We start from the raw sequence: 21,463 nt of genomic DNA, 5'->3' as shown, positions 1-21,463 counted from the left end.
TTTTCTTATTTATCTTTTTGAAGTGCGGAGATTGATTCGCGAACCGTTTGCATATGCCCGGTTGAGAGAATTACAGCTCGATCGCAATGCACATGCCTACTTTATGTATGGGCCGCCTACGTGGATATGTTTTGCCTGCCCTTACCGTCTACGGTCAAAGGATTGCCCGAATTATTTCCTCGCAAAACAAACATTCGTTAAGTTGGTTTTTTTAAATTGTTAGATCGATGTCAATTTGCCGATAAATTATTTTGTAAGAATATCATTAATGTGAAAGAGATTTCATATATAATAGAACATACTGTATGCTAATATATTTATAATATATATTTGTATTGAGAAACTTGTAAAATTCAAAGATATAAAAATACAGAAATAATTATTTTATTTAAATTAAAATTAAGGTATAAGGCTCTATAGATAAAACATCTGTTCATCAATTATTTTATTATTATCAATTATCTTAAAAACTATAATAATTAACTGCAGAGATTATACATATAAAATTTTTTAATTTTTATAACGCACACTGTTTTCACAGGCAATCAAAATTATTTAATTGCTGGCAATTATTCGACAAATTACTCTTATATATATTTATTAATTATTAATATATTCATCGATATACCATTATATGTAATTTTATTGTATATCAAATAATTTTTTCATCAATTGTGTGTGTTGTACGATCAGTGGTGCCACCTCGCATTGCTCATTAGGATTAATAGAATTTTCTTCACTCATCACAATACGTTGTCTTATTGATTTATATCGCCATCTATGTTATCAATATTATCAATATTATTATATGAAAAAATTCCTACAATGAAACCGTGTAAAGAAAACTATCTTTTAATTTTTAAAAATATAAAAAACATTCCTCTCTCTCTCTCTCTCTCTCTCTTTCTCTCCTTTTTACTCTCTATTGTTTTTTATTTCTCGTTATAAGTAAAAAGGAGAGAGAGAGAGAGAGAGAACGAGAGAAACGTTTTTATATTTTTTAAAATTAAAAAGAAAATTTTCTTCGCTGTTAAAACTAATATATTCACGATGTTATCTTGATGCTGGTTCATCGATGAATGATATACTGTGTTGAAATCTGAACTCTATTATTTGTGTATATGTGTTTCTTTTTATCAACATAATGTCTCATGCGATACGAAAATAAAAATTGATTTTCTAACTTTTTGCAAGAAATGCGTTTTATTCTAAAAATAAAGAATATAATAAATGTTAATGTAAAATGTTATATTAAAATATATATGTTTTTATGTAATGTCTTTAATATACTTCAATCATCTAACACAGTTACGCAAGAGCGAATGATGTAAGAAGGATTAAATAAGGGATTCCTCTTAGCTAACTGACTGTGTTAACGAGATTATATTTGAATTAAGAAAGAGAGGTTCTCACATTGAATTAGTTGAAGAAGAAAGAATTATTATTATATAGTTTAATAAATTATAATACAATCGGCAAGAAAATAAATTTTTTGTAGAGAAATAAATAGAAATATATAATATTTATTAATTTTTAAATTTTTGAATATCGTTTTTTTTACGTTTCTTTTTTACATTTCTTCAATTGTATTATAGCGTTTATTAAACACCCTATATTCATCGACAATGTCTATTGTTCTAGAAAATAAAAAAAGATAAAAGTAATAAATTATGTGGAATATCTTGTATTGTGTATATATACAATATGCCAATTTAATATAAATATTTTATCAACTAAATAGTTTTTTATTATATTTCCTATATAAAATCCCCCCCCCCTTCCCCCAAATAAATTCTATTTGTAGTATTTCTTGGTTTTTTCAAAGGATAGATTTTGAGAACTTCTATCATTCGAGGCCGTGTTTAAAACCTTAGAAATTCGCGAAATATATGCGGTTAGCTTATATAAAGCTTCCGGAATTCAATATCAAGGTTTGCACTTGAGACAGGTAGTTTAGTGAAATCTGTCGCAAGAGACGTGACATCGTGATACTATACTGTTTATACGTTTTAAAACGGACATCATTGTGTATTACAGTAGTGTATTTTGTATACATGAAACTTAATTAAATTTGTAAATTTTGTTCGACAAAATAATTTTCATTTGCATTTCACATTTTTATTACACAATTAATAATGGCATTATATAATCATTCAGACGATTAACAAGTAAAACTACACAAAAACTTAATTATATCTCGAATATATAATTAAAAACGAAGAGAGAATGTAAAACTTGTGAATTTATTATTTTCGTGTTTAATTATATTGACTGTTATAGTTAACCGAAGAAGAAATTTCGTAATTATTTCGCGACAGTAAATCATACAGTATGCGGTGAAACATTTTGATCATTTAATATCCGTATTATATTACAATAAGAAGTTACACAAAAAAGAGGGAGAAAGCATTTACGCTTTCCCTTTTTAATTTTGAAAAATTCGGAGAAAAATCGATCGAATATCGATTTATCTAATCAAAACATGAACTTCTCACGAATTTGGTGCGTAATCTTCGTGATAGCGGCTGCGTGCACTTGCGGTGTACGCACGGAATGCGGTGAATCCGCACAAATTTCGCTTCTAACGAGCGTGCACAACGATGCATCGTGCACGAAGCTATCGACGAAAGGCGTTTTACTCTACGAGGCCGCCAAGCTTATCGCTGAGATTCACAATAATAAAACCGATGGATACAAAATCGGTAAAAATTGAAATAATTCGATTCCGATCGAACGCTTCAAATAAACGCGCGTCCGAGTATCAGTTAATTAGAGACAAATACTCGATTAATCAGTCATTGATAATAATACAAAAATAGGAATAGAATACTGTTAAACAAAAAAAATTAATCGCGAAACAAACTATTTGTAGGAATTACTGTTTTCGATACTTGCGGAAGTATAACGGGCGCTTTGAAAGCGGTGATGAAGGCTCTCGTATGGGCGAATGTCAACTGTTTGCACCCACCTCATTATCTAGGTAAGGGTCTCCTCAACAGTATATTCGACACTAATTTATTCATCGAAAGCTAGTAATAAATAATCAACTTGTTAACCTTTTTTGTAAATTAATTTTTATAAAATATAATTCTTTTTATAACAAAAATAAAATATTAATAAAAAATATAATATATAATATAATATGAACGAAAGAATATATATATTATACACATAAAGCTTGTTTTCCTTAGAAAAAATACTTAAGTAACCTTGTATGAATTGACTTATATATGTCTGGTAATTATTTAGGTATTATCGGACCGGATTCTATGACAAATGCTGAAGCAGTACACAAAGTGACTTCGATATTAAAAGTGTCGCATATCGTCCGGAAACCATCGATTTCTCCATATTTACATCATTTGACGGAGGAATCAAATTCCTATCTAATACAGGTGTTTTTTATTGATTGAAGATTATTCTCAATGACTATTCGCAACATTGTTGCTTAGCCTTAAAACTTCGTTCTACAAACCAAAGATGGAAATCGTTACTTACAATCAAAGCAGTTAATTTCCCGAGAAAAAATAGACATAAGATCATATATAGCCATATATGATCTTATGTAATCATATAAGTCCATTTTTCCTCCGGTTGTAATGCTAAGCTTATCATAATCTTTGCATAATGCGATAATAACATGAATCGTTACGCAAGCATTTAAGAATAATATCGAAATAATATCTAATAACTTACATCGATATTAAGATTAATAAGATTAATTATGATATAGCATTTAATTATTTCCTTTTCACAACTTGCTTTATTTTTACTATATTTAAAAAAAATATGCTTATAAAATAATTTTTTTTTAAATATATACACATATAGACAGATTTCTCTACATTTCTCTATTTAAATATATTTGCATTAAAATAAATATATTAATAAATTAATTAAATAATCTAATAACGATTTATAGAACTTTTTTTATATCATAAGTTGCAAGTTGTGGAAATAAATATAAAACATTGTAAAATCACACAGTACTGAATCGTTAGCTCGATTGAATATAAATAGAATAAGTTGATTGCTGAAAATGTCGGCATTTATCCACAAATAGCTATTAAGTTTTTTATTGCCATAGTAAAGTGCACTTAATGATGCACACATACAAAGAGTACGTACACGTATTTATTGCAATTCTTATTCAAACATAAATCCTATCATAAATTTATTTCAATATTAAAATGCTTGTATTCATAATCCGTATTCGCTATTTTCTGCTAATCATAGTTTTATATAAATATTACTTGTCTATTGGTAATATTTTTTGGCAGATATAAATAATACGTTTCAAATTAGCTAGTAACTGCAATAATTCTTAATCGGCATAATAATTATAGTTGACAAATTAATACATTATTAAATACAAATAAATTGCAAAATAAGGCACGAAAAGCGTGACATAAATTAAGAGAAAAAATCTAGTTAAAAATAATGATTGTTACAATCTCTAAAAATATTACCAGTTGATGAAATTTCATTTATTTAAATTACTAAACATATTAAATTCCATTCATTTAAATTATTATTTATTTAAGTTTATTATACAAATAGATTCCAAGTAAATAAAATAAAAAATTTATCCCAGCCATATTCAAACAATTTTATGTTAATGAATAAATGATTAAAACGTGAAACTCTTATTTTTTGTAGGGAGTCTTGAGAATGATAGAAATCTTAAAGTGGAAGTCCTTCACATTAGTAGCTAACGTTAATGACGAAAACGACGATGACGTACAAAATATTGCAAAAAAACTAACAATAAATTCTATTGCCAAGAATTTGTGCGTCATAGTTCATGATAACGACGAGGAAGGTATGAAATAACGTTTTAACTTTTTTTTTACAGAGAATTCTGAGATATGTTTTAATAGCATATTTATGTAACAAAAATTTAAAATAGGTTCTAAGATATAAATGTCAAGGCTGTAATAACTTCTAAATTTAGAGTTCGAATCAGAATTATGAAGATTTATCCGCCAAAGTGTTGCATAAGATATAATAACGCAATCATGACAATGCAAATTCTATTACAGATATCGTGATATTTTCTGTATATAATAATTGTTAAAACAGAGCAAAAGCTCATATATATATTCAAAAATATTAGATTTATATAGAATATTATAGATTTTGTTAAGCTTGTGTGTGATATTATACTAATGTAATTTATACAGATTATATTCCCCTTATCACGAAAATTTGACGAATACCATATTCCACAATTTAAAAAATTTTTTATATAACACACGTCTTATTGTTAGTTGCCAAATTTTAAATTACAAATTTATTAAAATAAAATCTGCTAAAAAAATTATTTTTTAAATATTTTGAATTTTCTCTCTGTTTTCTCTGATTTATTCTAAATTCGATATTTTCCTCGCATTTTTTAAAATAGTATTCTAAATGTGTATATCAATTTTGATGTTATAGATTATACTTCTCACATCGTACATATTGGAAAACCAAGAAAGAAGTTTTTCAATGAGTCTACCAACGCAACTATACTAATTATCAGCGACGGAAATCTGAAAGATTACTTGAATTCCATAAAATCAACTAACACTATACTGCTTTTGGAAGATTCTAGGTAACTATTAAAAAGTTTCACAACAAAATTTATTTACATTAAATTATATTCATTGCTCTGCTTAATTAATTTTTGAAAAAAATAGATTTTCATTAATAAAATATCTGTATTTTTTTAAGAACAGATAGAAAGAATTTCCAAGTGAGATGTACGTATTTCGCTTAAATAATTAAAACAATTACTATACTTAAAGATTAAAAATGCAAATAGATAAATAGATTTCTTTTTATCTGTTATATAAATTCTCAATGCTTATTAGCCAGTTTAATTAAATCAAATAATTTAATTTATTTAAGTTATTTAAACATATTATGTTTTGATAATTAAATATTAATCCGTTATAATATTACAATTAAATCTGTAATTATTATAATATTAAAAAATTTAAATACTTCATTAAAAATAAATAAACTTTTTAACATAATTACGTAAAATGTGTTAACATATAGGTAAATATGGCAAATTTTCGTAGAATAGATAAATATTTTTGCTCTACTTTTCAAGTTTAAATAGAAAATTTCATATATATAAATGAATAAAGCTATATAATTGTGGGCTCAATTATATCTGTAATTATCTATATCTATAATAAACTTCACACACATAATAACGTTTAAACAGCTTCAAATATGCATAAACATGTGATAGAAGTGCATCGCTCTGCTATTCGCGCTAATACCGCTTCATTATTAATCACAAACTGCGACTTAATGAAGTATTATATACGGCATGCACGCGAATCATCAATTGCGATTACATAGAGACAAATAATAGAGTATAGAAGATTATCCTTCATAAATTAAAATAGATTTTAACGCGATTGTGATCTAAAGCGATCATTATGTATAATTGATGAAATTTGATTTTTACGTTTTTTACATCCAGTGTGTCGTAATAATTTATTATTAGCAAAAGCGTTGCGGAAGTCCCTCAATAAAAACACGCGTATTTTCCTTAACATTATTAGTGGTTTTATTGTCCTATGACCATTAGTAGCATTTGACCCAATTATAGATTTACGTGATACAGTAATTTTATATCAATCGTGTCATTGTGCGTCGTGTGCCGATAACGCGTCTAAGAGAGAGAGAGAGAGAGAGAGAGATGTCATGTATAAATATATTTGTCTGAAAGTACGATTTCTACTTCCGTCAAATATGTCAAACTCAATTGAGGTTAAGGATCTTCGGTAACTCGCGGTAAAATTGCCGGTACCCTTGCTTTTTTCCCAGCATTTTACCGTTTCATTCTCCGGAACAGCAGTCGCGCCGAGGTCATCCTTAAATCAACGCAGAGAAATCTAGCTATCATATATGACGCCGTTTTATAAAGAATGCGATAAATACGCGAAGATGTATGTATCTGACAAGTTTATAACTAAAATTATTTATGATTAGATATACTGAGAAACCATTTGAATGTACATAATTCTTTCATTTATCAAAATTATAAATGTTTATCTCTTTCAAAGTAAAATCCATTTATGGCTATAGATTTATACTAGCAATGTTTCTATTATCAAAAGGTATTGTTAAAATTCTTCAATTATATTAATTGGGAATTTTTCTTTTTCAATTCAACAGATATTTGTACCGTTTAAAAACAGCCATTATTCTTTCTTTGTAAATATGATTCAATATTTTCATATTTTTTGCTATTACTTCTAATTTCTTATCAAGAAAAATTTAATATTAATTTTCTATTCTTTTTTAATATATTATTTAATATTTTCAATATAATAAAAAAACGTTTTATTAAATAAACAAGTACATTATTTATATACTATTGAAACAAGATATATATGGGGTATACAGAATGTTCTATAATAACCGTATCACCTCTCGTATACAAGCAGAGCGAGTTAAACCGAGTAAAAAAGTTTTCTACCGTTTTGCGATTTTCACAATAATTAAGAAACTAATTTTAAAAAATTGGTTAATCTATGTAAATATAAGCACGCGACGAAAAGAGACATTCCACTGTTACACGGTTGCTAGATGCAATACATAATTAAATGCTTGATTATTAATCCTAATAACAGGATAAAAAAGATAACTGCATATTCTCTCTGTTATTTTTCTTCTCTGTTCTATTTCTAGAAAAAAAGTAAGATAAAATAGCTACAGACTTAATTACCATATCAGTACATATCACGCGTATGCTACGTATGTGAAAAGTATAAAAACATCGATTTAAAACATGTAATGTATTTAAAATACTCGTTTTCAATATCATTTATGTTTTTTCCTATATTTTTATATGAATCTAATGTAATGATATGCATAGACGTTGCATTTGCAATATATTTTATCACGTAACAAAATATTCCAATCGACAATTATGTACTACTATTTGAATATTACACGATTACTGCGACCGAAAAGATAAGATAAAACAAGCTACTCCGCGAGCGTAGAATATTAATTAGGGTGGAGTTCCGAATAGGTGAACCCTCCGATTTTTTTGAAACTACACTATTTTTTGTCAGGGTGTCCCTAATTTAAATGTCAAAACTTTAGGAGCGTGTAGGGGATCGATAAACTAAGACAAAAAGTCCTTTAGGGATTTGCTCGTTTTTGCTTCGTTTTGAAGAAAATCGCAAAAAATGAAAGAAATAATTTTCACCAAAAAACTTAAAACAACACTAAAATTATTAGATTTATCAAAAAGTATTATAAAATAAAAATTGTAGAACGTGGAATTAAGAAAAGAGAGTGAGTTAAAATTTGCCTGAGGTAAAATTAGAGGATTGTAGATAAATACGCGACAACGCGAAATTTTGTTTCTAATCTAATTTTACCTCAGGCAAATTTTAACTCACTCTCTTTTCTTAATTCCACGTTCTACAATTTTTATTTTATAATACTTTTTGATAAATCTAATAATTTTAGTGTTGTTTTAAGTTTTTTGGTGAAACTTAATTGTTTCATTTTTTGCGATTTTCTTCAAAACGAAGCAAAAACGAGCAAATCTCTAAAGGACTTTTTGTCTTTTTTTATCGGTCCCCTACACGCTCCTGAAGTTTTGACATTTAAATTGGGGACACCCTGTGTATTGCTCAGTTAATAATTAATTTTAATTTTAGAATAACCCATTTTTTTTTAATTTAGAAAAGAACAAAAACAATTATAAATTAGCTTAATATTGATAAAATTGATAAAATAAAATTTTTCTTAAGATACATAATAGAACTTTATTAGATATGTGTATAATATATGTAATTTATTAGATCATGATTTACGATGCAAAATATAATCCATCAAAATACGTTTATTTTATAGCAAAAACAGGAAATGTAAGAATCAAATAAACCCTCTGGATTGGAATCACATGGTATCGAATATGTTATTGACACACAACACGGAATCGCAGAAAGCATCGAGATCTCTCGATCTGTCTGTAAAGACGAGCACAAGTAATCTAAAGCGCCTAGGTAGCGTGATCATTCGCCAGAATAGGGCGAAAGTTTATTGGGGTGATGGCAAATGGGACGAAAAGGAGAAAAGCTATGTGGAAGAAAACGAAAAAAGCCATGCAACGTCAGAGAGCGACGACGAGGACATGCCATATACGTTCAGGGGATTCCTGAATCGAGAGAATGAACCGTTAACAGAATGCGCCACGACCGTCAAGGAGATCAAGAAGCTACACGAGAAGGATAGCGAGACAATCTTAGTTTCGGGAATGGACGATAACGAGTGGTGGACAATGGTGATGCCTCGTTCTACGAGAGAGAGAGGTTACACAAGTGATGAAACTGATGCCTTTTTAAGGGGACTAGGCAATAGTATTTGTCGAAAATGAAGTCTTTTTTGGAGAATTTATTACAAAACAATGAATTAAAATCGAAAATTGTCCTTTAACAAAATGTTTATTAGGATCAAAAACTATAAAAAATTTTTTTTTTAGTTAAGAATATGTATTAAAAATGGCACTGCAGATGACTGATCGAAAAGGATTTTTAAATAAGTTTTGCAGTGATAATTTAAATACAGAAGCTCAAACCGACCTGCAAAATTTTTTTTTATAGTTTATGATCCTAATAAACATTTTATTAAAGGACAATTCTCGATTTTAATTCATTTTTTTGTAATATATTTCCCCAAAAAGACTTCATTTTCGACAAATATTATTGCCTAGTCCCCTTAAAACGCTATACAGTCTCAAAAAGGACTGTACATCAATCTCATTATTTTTGTGACAGATCATATATAGAAAAAATTTGCAAAAAATTTTCCTTCTCGCTCTTAAAGCACCATAATTTTCTTAAAAATAAACATTCATGAGTGTAATAAAAGTTGATCGATGTGATATTCTTCTTTTTTCTGTTTCGTGACAAAAATCAGTGTTACGCGAAAAATTGAAAATTATTTGAAAACCTCTCTCTCGGAAAGTGCTTCTTTAGAGGGATTTAGACGGAAAGCCGAAACATCAGAAATACAACATAAGCTCATTTTCGCTACAGGTGTACACGGTAAGCGGCGTGGGAATAGCGATGTTCCTGGTGGGAATCTTCGCGGTCTACATTGTCTACGCGAACATAAACGGACCGAGATGTTCTAAGAGTAAAGATTATTCGGATAGAGACACCAGCCTGAGGAGAATGGGAAGCGACAGGGAGTTACCTACGACCATAACTACCCGCAACCAGCGAACATCGCGTATGCCGCAAAGGACGGGCAGCGGAAGGAGTACCGTATCCGAGAAAAGCGTTTAACTTGAGAGCATCGAAACTAATGAACCATATAAAAATTAGATGAAGCAAACGTTCTGAATAAAAGATAGAAATCTGCTTTAAAATAACAATACGAAGCAAAAGTAGTTATTAATGTATATAGTTATTATATTTCTTCAACAAGTTTCTCAATCATATTATCTCGATAAATATCTCTCGATATTTGATACCGTTTTTGGTATTATTTATATTATCCAGTAGTAATCATAAATTAGATGGTATTATATATTACTGCTAAAATCTTTATTTGTGCCATAACATAAAATCTTATATATATATATAGTTATATGTATAATTTAGACTTCTTGATAGTTAAAAATTTTGATATTATTATTTGGTATTATTTATATGATCCAGTAATTATAAATTAGATAATATTATATATTACTACTATTTCTCATAAAATAATGAAGTTAATTACGATGTATGTTTAGATAATCAACGACATATGTATAACTTTCAAGTATGAAAGCGTATGATAACCTTATCTCTCAATAATAAATTATTTTTTATAATTAGTATTTTAGTATTTTATAATTTTCACTTGTGTATATTATTTTAATCGTTAAATAAATGTAGCATACTACCATGTATTGTGTGTTATAAATCACAGACTAAAGCTTTATTGTCTTTTATCATGCAATTATTCGACAATAACGCGCGATGCACGATACGCGTTCGCGAAAATCGGCCTTCGCCTTTCCTCAAGATTATCAATCGCGCAACAAAACAGAATGAAACTTCCGACACGTGGAAGCCCGCGTCGCATAATAAAGGGTAAGGTTGCCGCGGATGTGACAGATTAAGATGGTAAAACGGGGTTATGCCTGACTGAATAGACGGGCTATTGTTCTCGCCACTTGACGCAATCAAATGATCAATCAATCCATGTTGCGTAACACGTAAAAACATCCATCTAATACGCACATTGTCGCAACCGTTCAAGATAATCGGAGATCGGTGCGCGAGAAACCGAACCATGCGAATACAATCTGCATGACAATGTTCTTTCGGTCAAGGTGAGAAAACAATCGCGAGTATTAGCGATATATCATATAAGTATGTGTGGAGTTACTCATATTAAAAAAACATTACGATCACGAAACTACGATTCTCTTTACGATACTCGGCAAGAAAAATTGTATTATCTTTATACTTGATTTTGTTGTTAACAGATAGTATATGTTTATAAAATTTTATGTTAATCGCCAAATTGTAATAATTGTTTGGAATAATTACGTTCTTCGAAAAATAATTCGACGACAGGGAGCGACTCGTGCCGCTGCTTCCTTCCTGCTCGAGCTTCGTCGTACGAATGATAACAATACGGCAGCAAAAACAATAACGCGTCCGTACGCCGTATGTTTACAATCCCCTCCCACTGTCGACATTCTTTATATGTTGCTAAACAAATTTATGTGTAAGATATTGTACATATACATATACAGGGTGCGGCATTTATAGTGACGCGGGCATATTTTTCGGAAACGAAGTGAGATATCAAAAAATGTTTCAGACAAAAGTTGCATGGTTTCGAGGGGGCCACATGATAAAAATATGGATTTGACCTTAAGTGGTCTTTTCAAGGTGAGATCAATGTGGTCGATGTTTTCTTAAACGAAACTCCCCATTTTTTATTACATATTCTTATAGCTTATCATCAAAGCTCTCGAGGTAAGCTATAAGAATATGTAATAAAAAATGGGGAGTTCCATTTAAGAAAACATCGACCACATTGACCTCACCTTAAAAAGACCACTTTAGGTCAAATCCATATTTTTATCATGTGGCCCCCTCGAAACCATGCAACTTTTGTCTAAAACATTTTTTGATATCTCACTTCGTTTCCGAAAAATATGCCCGCGTCACTATAAATGCCGCACCCTGTATATGTATACAAGCAGTACGACAATCACGTACACATATAAACAAGCTGTTAGTTATTTTTTGTCTCAAGTATTTTCTCTATTTTACACAATAAGATATCGTCCCGTTAACGCAAAACGCGACCTGAGAGAATAAAATTATAAATTTTCGTCTCTTCAATTTATATAATTTTAATATCTGATATCCCCTCTCCACCTCCCATACACACAAAAATGTATAAACATATTAAAATTTATTTGCTATACCGCTTTATCCAAGTATAATCGAGTGATATAATTTAGTCGGTTAGTTTTTAAACATCTTATATGCATATTTTTTAAACAGTTGACAACGAATAAAATTACATTTTCTTACTACAAGATAAAGTGAAAAAGATAAATGAATTATCTTCCTTGGCTTCCTTTCGATTTCACCTATTGCGATAGTGAAAGTATAAGGATGTTTGGCCTATGTATACAATGTATGCATGCGCATGCATTGACGTAGATAATTAGGCAATAAATAGTATATAATGAGTAGATATAAAATGATACGTGCTGACCTTACGACATTTATAGGTAATGAATTAAATGCAAGCGTAAAGATGACTAAAAGTCCTTTAATATTTGATATTATATATTTCAATAATAAAAAAAAATCTTTAGCTAGAATTATAAATTATACATAATATTTATATGAAAACGTAACTGAATGTACGGCTCATATGACTAAAATCAAATGTCGGTATAGAATGGCAATAACGAGCCAAGCGCGGTATAAAGAGCGCAAACACTGTTTATTAATTAAAATAAATAGATTACACTAATCGCGGACGTTTCAGCCTTTTTTTTGGAGCCATCTCCAGCGCGAAAAAAAAACAAAATCTTAAATGGCTAAACGTCATAAATATAAAACAGTGACAATCGGTAAACATTTCGAAAAATGAAATAAATAAATATTCTTAATTATGTCAATACGGTAAAATATGAACAATAAGTAAACGATATAACAAATAAATAAACCGATCTGGTATCCATGTTCTGCGTTTTTTAGTTTATTTTGACAACCTTTTTATCAACAATTAGCTTTTTTCTCGACATGGATACCAGATCGGTTTATTTATTTGTTATATCGTTTACTTATTGCTCATATTTTACCGTATTAACACAATTAAGAATATTTATTTATTTTATTTTTCGAGATGTTTACCGATTGTTACTGTTTCATATTTATGGCGTTTTTTAGTTATTTATTGTGTGTGTGTGTGTTACCGTTCTTGACAACCTTCGTTCCCTATCAACAATTTAGCTTTATTATTCTCGACTTTTATTATATTTTTATTATTTAATTTTACCGTTTGCGACAACCTTTCTACATTATCACTAGATCGTTTTATTTATTTATATATGTTTTTTATTGTTTATTAACGTCTTGTTGACAACCTAGCTATACCAACATTATGTCATAAGTACCGTTTTAATGTATCATAAATAATAATTTGTCTAATTGTTCCTCCGACAGTTAGAGTTCGGTTCTCCGGTTACATCTATGATTGGTCAGTGTCGACTTGTGCAATTTGTAAGCATCACAACTATTACAATAGTTCTTCCGGTCATCCACCTTATACCGCTCCGCTTACTTATAGATTAAATAAAATTAAGTACCGTCATATCTATCTCCCACCCAAGAAATTCGAGGAGTTATACTTGAAAGGACATGGATGCCCTTAAAAATGGGATGTCATCGGTTGCGTAAGAGATCCACAGGATGCACCACCAGTCGTCGCAGTTGCGTTTAGCCATTTAAGATTTTGATGTTTTTTTTCCGCACTGAAGATGGCCCCAAAAAAAGGGCCGAAACGTCCGCGATTAGTGTAATCTATTTATTTTAATTAATAAACAGTGTTTGCGCTCTTTATACCGCGCTTGCCTCGTTATTGCCATTCTATACCGATGTTTGATTTATGTGAAAATAGTTTTTTTTAAGATATTCTTATTTATTAATATCATTAAAACTTACAAGTTCACAAAAAGACTTTTATTCGAATTAGTGAGATCAGCATTTAACTTTCGTTAAATATAATTAAACCAATCATGTATACATATATGACAAAAGACATATTTGATTCTGTAACATATATTGATTTTCTAAATGATATTTACATAATTATTTATATATAATATTTTTATATCTTTTAAAATAATAATTATTATTTTTTATGACATTTATATAATCTTTCCATACACGACATATCTAAATCTTTTTATATGCAGCCTTTCAGGATTTAATGACCTGCGGATACGATCGTATCATGATAATACACAAACGCATCCAGTATAACATTAAAAAAACAAAGCTTAACTATTATATCGTCTCATTGCATATACGTCATATAAAACTACTGTATAACGAATGCACATTTCTTTAAAACTATGTTTGAAAATATTCGCCATTCATAAATGAGTACATGAAACGGACGTAATGGATACTCGAAGAATCAGTATGCGTCATAGGAAAACGCTCAGACTGACCTAGCCAAGAGCCTACGCGTTGGAATTTCCTTACCGTGAATGTGTAAGGCGGTTTGCAAATATTACGTAAAAATAATGAGAGAAAAGTGAATAATCAAGTATCTAAGCAAGAATAGAGAAAAATGAGAAAGAGCAAGAGAGTGAGACGTCATCTATATATTGTTAAATCCTAAATATAATTTCCATTATTGCATAAAAGGTATGCATCTCGTACATAGTCAGGTAAGATTACAATATAAATGTAAAATTTATTAATAAAGATATATAATTAAATTATTATATATATGATATAAAATTAATTAATTAATTGTTGCAGAAAGAGAGAAATAAAAAAAAAATATGTAAATATTTTAAATATTGCAATTAAGAATTATGTTTTACCACGTTAAATAATCGAGGACAATGTTTGATGAAACATGAAAGTAAGCGTAGACCTTGAATTCTGTCGCTTGTCTCTCGGGTTCAACAAACTTTGCAGACAACGGTCGTAAAAAAATATTGTAGTATTACCAATGCAAGATTCTTATCGTTTGTTTAACATTTTTATAATTACGTTAATGCATTTCTTTAAAAATTTCTAGAGCAAAAACAAAAAAAAATATAAAATTTTTTTTAATGTTATATATCGTAACGCAAAGATTTGGAATTGTTAGAAAAAATTAATCGCAATTCTTAAGTGCAATTTGATTGATTCCTTTGATGTGGGCTCAAACTTTTGATTACAGATAAAAGAATATATTTCTGATAAAGTATTAATTAAAATAAAAGAAATTATTTAAATTCTAAAATAGAAACTAATCTTTATATTGCGAGTATAAAATTGTATATTTTATTAATACAAAACTGTATTAAAAACTGTAAATTTTTCCAGCATTAACTTATGTAGAATTTTATTGATTGCATTCATTGTGGCAATAGGAAGATTGCGATGCAATAGGAAAATGAACGTCTCGTTATCTTGAAATCTTCCTTTCATCATTGGCACGAGCTCGTGAGCTAATTGACTAATAATGTTGCAGCAAAATGCAAAACTGATGTATTATTCTAATAAATACTTGCGCGACCACGTTTGTGATAAAAACAAGGAAGTTCTTCTCTCTCGTTCGATAAAAAAAAAGTTTGCGACTATAAAATCTGGGGAAAACCAATGCTAATAATTATTTATCTATGCGTGATATTTCTTTATATTTCTTAAGAACTTTATTTATTAATAATGCAACTCTAGTTTTAATTTTATAGAGCAATAAAAAAGGTGGCTTTTAGCAATTTAATACAAATTTACTAGGAATAATTATGCTCACTGGATTTTAATCGTTAAAGTGTACAATTTATATTTCCAATTCATCGGCTACACTAATGATAAAATTGATAAGAAGATAGAAATAAATAAAGAGTAAAGTTTATAAAAAAAGAATCATTCAATAGTATTAATGATAGAAACATAAATAAAAAAATTTATACGCACACACACACAAGTATTTTTGTATGTGTATGTATATATATATATATATATTAAATCATTAATTATTATTATTTTTTATTATTATTAATAGAAATTATATTAAATTATTAATTATTAATTTTTTTATAATGTCAAGTCATGTATTAATCTTCATATGTTATGATCCTGTTACAATCTTAGAGAATAAAATATATATGTTTCTGTAAAAGATCCGAAAAAGATTGCCTATAAGAAGCCTTGAAACTTTCGATCTGGAAATTTCCAGACAGATTATGTCAGACACATAGGCGAGATATATATATGTTCCTTCCAAATTGATACACTTTAATCAACAGACCGCTACGTTATTTGCTTTATTCGTAAATCTATTGAATATCTTATTTACTATTATTCCAATCATTATGTATCATATTTTTTGATCGTAGTATTCATTATTGATTAGTTCCTGACGCAATAAATCGTATGTTACATATGCAAAGTATATTCTGCACATAACTGTTCGATATGGATTGATATCGTCTAAAGAACAACGTAATTACGTGTTATTGTGTTACTCCGTATAATTTAAGATCCATTTTTCTTTAGATTCAAATTACAGCTTTAAATTATATCTGCTGATCTCAGATCTTTATAAACAAGATCCTTTATAACTATCCCTATTTAATTATATATTACATTATTCTAAAAACTTTAAAAATACTAAATAAAAATAGCCTATTATATAATTTTATGTCACGCCTTTCAACGCCTGTATAGTTTCTTGTATAGTTACTTACTTCGTACTTACTTTGAAATGAATTATAATTGCGATAAAATTTTAATTCGATACTATACTCATAGTGCTTAATCTTATTTCGAAAAATTATCATTATAAATTAATATTCACGATTAAATAATAATAGTAATGATAATTTCTTCGCAATAATTTATTTCACATTGTGGATATATAATATAAAATAGAAAAATAGAAAAAGAAACTTTTATAAAATATTGAAGAAAGACTTTATCTCATGAAACAATAATTATTTTTGAGGTTGATCCAATTCACCTATCTGTTTTATGAAATTATGATAATGGATTTTGAACTGCACTTCTGCGTGCGATCGGCTGAATTTACTCTTCATTATTAGTCCATATGACTGTTCAATTGATCCTTTAAAAAAAACTATTAGTTTAATCGCGCAATATATGTAAACTCGTAATTATAAAGCCAATCGCGAATGGCATCGAAAATTATCATAATGCAAAATTAATTTTGTGCATTTACATGTACAAAACATAAAGTAATAAATTCTAAGAAATAATTTCTTAAATTGATAAAGTAATAAACTTTTATTAATATAATAATTTATTATTGTGAAAATATTATCATTATTATAACCTATTATTAAATTATTACGTATTATATTATAATAATAAAGGGACTAATTATATCTCAGAAAAGGCATAATCGTATCTCGAAATAATTAATCTTGAAGCTGATAATACTTGGGAATGTAAAAAATATTTTCAGGCTAAGTTTCCCCGAATTATGCAGAATATTTGGAAAAAGAATTTATTGTTAGATTATGATGCACGTCGGTGATCCCAGAATTAACGGTGAAGGGGGGGGGGGGGGGGGACAAAACGATCGCCAGGTTAACGCGAAGAATCGAGGAAGTAGCAGCGGTAAGGGGGACAACGAACAATTCAGAATCCTCGTGGAGGGTTCTATATAAGAGTACATGTTATATCAACCGGAGAAGGCATTCTCTCTTGGTCACTAGTCTACCGAAGATCAAACACTACGGTCGCGTTGAATACAACCTGGCGAACGGTTTATGCGTCGCAAAAATTCGCCTAAGTTTTACGAAGGAAAGTCAGAAGAGAGATAGCCTGAGTAGAATAATAACCGGAATAACCGGAAAGAAAGGGATCGTATAGGAAGGAAAGAAGCAGAAAAAGTAAAGAAGAGAAAAATAAGAAAACTTGACGAGAGACGTGTGCCTTCGTGGAGAAATCTAAGTGAAATACTAGTGATCGGTCGACGAAATAAAAAGCAGATTATATATACATATAAAGTAAAAGTATATCTTTCAAAATCATCGTATTTTAAAGATCGTTGGCAGTGTGACAACGCAAAGTTGAAATTTTTCACTGTGAATAGTTCATTGCTGGAATTAAACAGGAAAGCGAAAAGAAGGAAGTGACAAGGTGAGTGAGTGCCGGGATAATGAACATTGCATCGAAGGCTATTTGTTGCGGTATCCTAATAATTTGTTGAACGAAAAATAGCTGTTTAACACAGTACAATATCGTAAAAAAACGGTACAAGTATAAGTGTTTATTCGAAAAACGGTATTTTTCTATGAAAAGAGAAAGAAGAGAAAAAGATTCGGAATAATTGTATTTCTCACATTCTCAAAGCGTTCTGCCTTAGACATTTTTCTAAATTACATATAAAAATACACGATTTGTGCGGATTTATTCCTACATAGCTAAAATTTTTAATAAAGTCATGTCCAAATAAAATTTTATCAAAAAAATAATAATAATAATAATAATATTTAAAATAAATAGATACAATATTCATTTAGTTATTTTCACACAAAAATTGTACCAAATAAATATAACTGCATTTTATGACGTATACAATAATTTATAAATCGATATTTCACGGGATGTAAATGTGTACACTAAAACAAGTTTACATGATAACCAACAAAAAAGGGCCGAAACGTCCGCCTTTCGCAAATCATGCAATTAAAGAAATTCTCTAATTTTTTAATTTATTTTTTGGTTTAAAATATATATCTTTGCGCCCTAAAAACTGCGCGTGGCTCTTTTGCCATTTTACTCGGATTCTTGACATTTAAGAAAACCATCCGAAGCTTGCGAAATACACGCACAGTACACTATCGTAATGAGCTACAATAATAATTGCAGCGTTTTAGTGATAATTTTTTTTCTGTTTCCGATAAAAGTTTGACATTGGGAATTCAAGCTAGTACATATTTCTTCCAAAGATGTCGATATATTAACGCAAACTCATGATTATTTAAGTCTTGATGTTATTAAAGCAAAACAATGCGCTTGAGCAACTAGTGTTCGTATTAAAATTTCAAATCATACTCTACGTAATAATCAATTCTGTTATTGGTTAATCATTATATATTATTCATTATTAAACATAATCTATCTGTAACTATAAGTGGCCTTTATTTCAAGTTTTGTTAACTTATTAATGTTATTATAACAGGATGCGTTACGTAAATAATATCGTCAAGATTGTTAATTCCTGTTAAATCTCAAAATATTCAAACGATATCTTGTATTATAATTATAATTAAACGGTTCGCGCATACGATATTAATGTGATACGTCTTGCATATCAATTGCATATCAACTGCATATTTAATTATAAATGATATAAGAATAATAACGAATCATAATAAATAAAAACGCTTTACATCTGATCTTATCTAATCTTATACTCGTATATCATGTATAACGTAAAATATGTAATTCATAGACGCGGCATTAACATGCAACTTCGTCGTGTGCGTAACAACCTTCCGCTGAATGTGAATTTCTTTTCCTTTCTCTCCGTCGATTCAAGGCGAGGATTCTGACAACTTCTTGTTTTCCGTTCTGGCAGCAGCTCTATACAGTGTTATCGCGATATAGTTTCACGGAAACGGGCATGCCATATAAAATTTTTCAAGAATGCAAATAAGCTGTTTTTGCAATAACCGAATTAACATTTATCTTGTGATACATATCGTAATCGTTTTTATGAGAATTCTAATAGTTCGAATAATCTTATGGAATTGCTAATCGATTAGACGTATAACGCAAATCTTAATGATATAAATAGATTCTGAATAAGTGACATTTACGATTCTCAGAGTGGTGATTAAAAACATTATTACTACTCTTGCATATTATTCCGATGATTACTGCACAATAATCTCAAAACAGAATTAGATTTATCAATTTAAAATTATTATTACTCTTATATATCAATTGAGAGGTTATTAATTATTAGCTTAACTTTTCAAAATGCTTATTGTGATCGTTTATATCATATTAAAGATATAGAAGCAAAAGTTATATATAGCATACTTTCAAATTACTTTCTAAATTAAAATTTCAATCTTACATAATAGCAAATCTGTAACATATGATATATTATTTTTGGGCAAAACTATTTAGTATAACTAATATTTAATATTCCAATCCAAAAATAATCCCTTTTCACAATAAAATAATTTAGGCAATTCGTATTTTTTTATCTCTGCACACGTGAGAAATTTCTTATCAAAGATTTTTTTAAATAATAAATGTGAATTTTCACATCTATGTACAAAATAAAGAATTTAATGCACGATAAAAAAATTGACATCTATAAAATTATCGATATTTCAAGCAAGCTTTACCCTTCCTTTCCCTTTCCTCAATAGTATTAATATGCATTTATAAATGTATACTTATAATTTTTATTCGAAACTAAATTTTAGCTCTTCGCTAATCGGGGCAATATATTATAGTTGCTTCGAACATTTGAAGATGGGTACTTTGCAGCAGCAATCTATCTTAAAGGGTCAACAGATAGGAAAAAACAAAGAAAAAGATTTAGTGCACGAATTGTTCAGTTGCGCAGCAAAAATTCATGAAAGTCAAACTGCGATATATTATGAAGGTAAGATCTTTTGCTTTTTGATAAAAAAAACAAAAGTTTACGTCAAAAAGTAATCCCAGAGATCATGATTCCTATAAAGTTTATAACAATGTGTTTTCTATTTTAATAGTATTATTTTAGCTAGCAATGAAATTAATGCTACTTATTTATAAATATTTTATATGCAAATAAATCAAGATTAATGAAATTAAGATTAATAATGTTAAGTAATTTGATAAAGAGTGTGAATGACCGAAAATAATAGTTATCTAATGCAATTGATCCATCGACTACTTGAAGATAAATTTTATTACGATAGTAATAATGATATATGCAAAACTAATTCAACTGTCCAATTATGTTATATTAATAACAACGCAAAAATATCGTGTCAAAAGAATTAGTACAAACATTGAGATTGGAAATTTCATACAGATGATGCCAACCGGGAACACGTGCTGTCTTTCAAAGAATTAGATAACATCACCAATAAATTGGCACGAGCCTTGCAAAAATACGAAAAATTTGAGACAACTTCTCAATCACTGGTGGCTGTCTGCATGAAAGCGTCACATCGCCTTCCAATCGCGTTACTTGGTATACTTAAAGCAGG

The 21,463-nt window shown here is 28.9% G+C and overlaps 2 protein-coding genes and 1 long non-coding RNA gene across 5 annotated transcripts in view; all 3 read left to right on the top strand.

Annotated features, from left to right (window-relative positions):
* Positions 1-1,954: 1,954 nt before the first annotated feature.
* Positions 1,955-10,941, top strand: LOC115244885. Its single transcript, XM_029822890.1, has 7 exons — positions 1,955-2,702; positions 2,873-2,980; positions 3,250-3,395; positions 4,660-4,822; positions 5,440-5,596; positions 8,872-9,307; positions 10,062-10,941. Exons 1-7 carry the CDS (start codon positions 2,483-2,485, stop codon positions 10,311-10,313), a joined length of 1,482 nt encoding a protein of 493 aa, XP_029678750.1. The 5' UTR covers positions 1,955-2,482; the 3' UTR covers positions 10,314-10,941.
* Positions 10,942-13,526: 2,585 nt separating this feature from the next.
* LOC115244879 lies at positions 13,527-15,293 on the top strand. Its single transcript, XR_003885449.1, has 4 exons — positions 13,527-13,775; positions 13,843-14,070; positions 14,471-14,950; positions 15,045-15,293. It is a non-coding gene; the product is annotated as an uncharacterized LOC115244879 (long non-coding RNA).
* Positions 15,294-17,912: 2,619 nt separating this feature from the next.
* Positions 17,913-21,463, top strand: part of LOC115244870 (mycosubtilin synthase subunit C) — a 13,192-nt gene continuing 9,641 nt past the window's right edge. The window contains exons 1-3 of one of the 3 annotated variants that reach the window (XM_029822871.1): positions 17,913-18,383; positions 20,720-20,871; positions 21,286-21,458. In XM_029822871.1, the coding sequence (XP_029678731.1) occupies positions 20,739-20,871; positions 21,286-21,458 (306 nt within the window). In that variant the 5' untranslated portion in view covers positions 17,913-18,383; positions 20,720-20,738. Of the gene's footprint in view, positions 18,384-20,689; positions 20,872-21,285 lie in introns of all 3 variants that reach the window. The other 2 variants (XM_029822868.1, XM_029822870.1) reach the window with 2 other exon arrangements.

This window comes from Formica exsecta, unplaced genomic scaffold (assembly GCF_003651465.1).
Source record: "Formica exsecta isolate Colony F162 unplaced genomic scaffold, ASM365146v1 scaffold878, whole genome shotgun sequence".
Classification (NCBI taxonomy): domain Eukaryota; kingdom Metazoa; phylum Arthropoda; class Insecta; order Hymenoptera; family Formicidae; genus Formica; species Formica exsecta.
Note: the sequence above shows the minus strand (reverse complement) of the source record. Positions and strands in the feature narration are given on the sequence as shown.

Coding starts and splice junctions, on each gene's coding strand:
- LOC115244885 (XM_029822890.1), top strand. CDS start 2,483: ATGAACTTCTCACGAATTTGGTGCGTAATCTTCGTGATAGCGGCTGCG. Junction 2,981..3,249: donor GCACCCACCTCATTATCTAG/GTAAGGGTCTCC, acceptor GTAATTATTTAG/GTATTATCGGACCGGATTCT. Junction 3,396..4,659: donor CAAATTCCTATCTAATACAG/GTGTTTTTTATT, acceptor TATTTTTTGTAG/GGAGTCTTGAGAATGATAGA.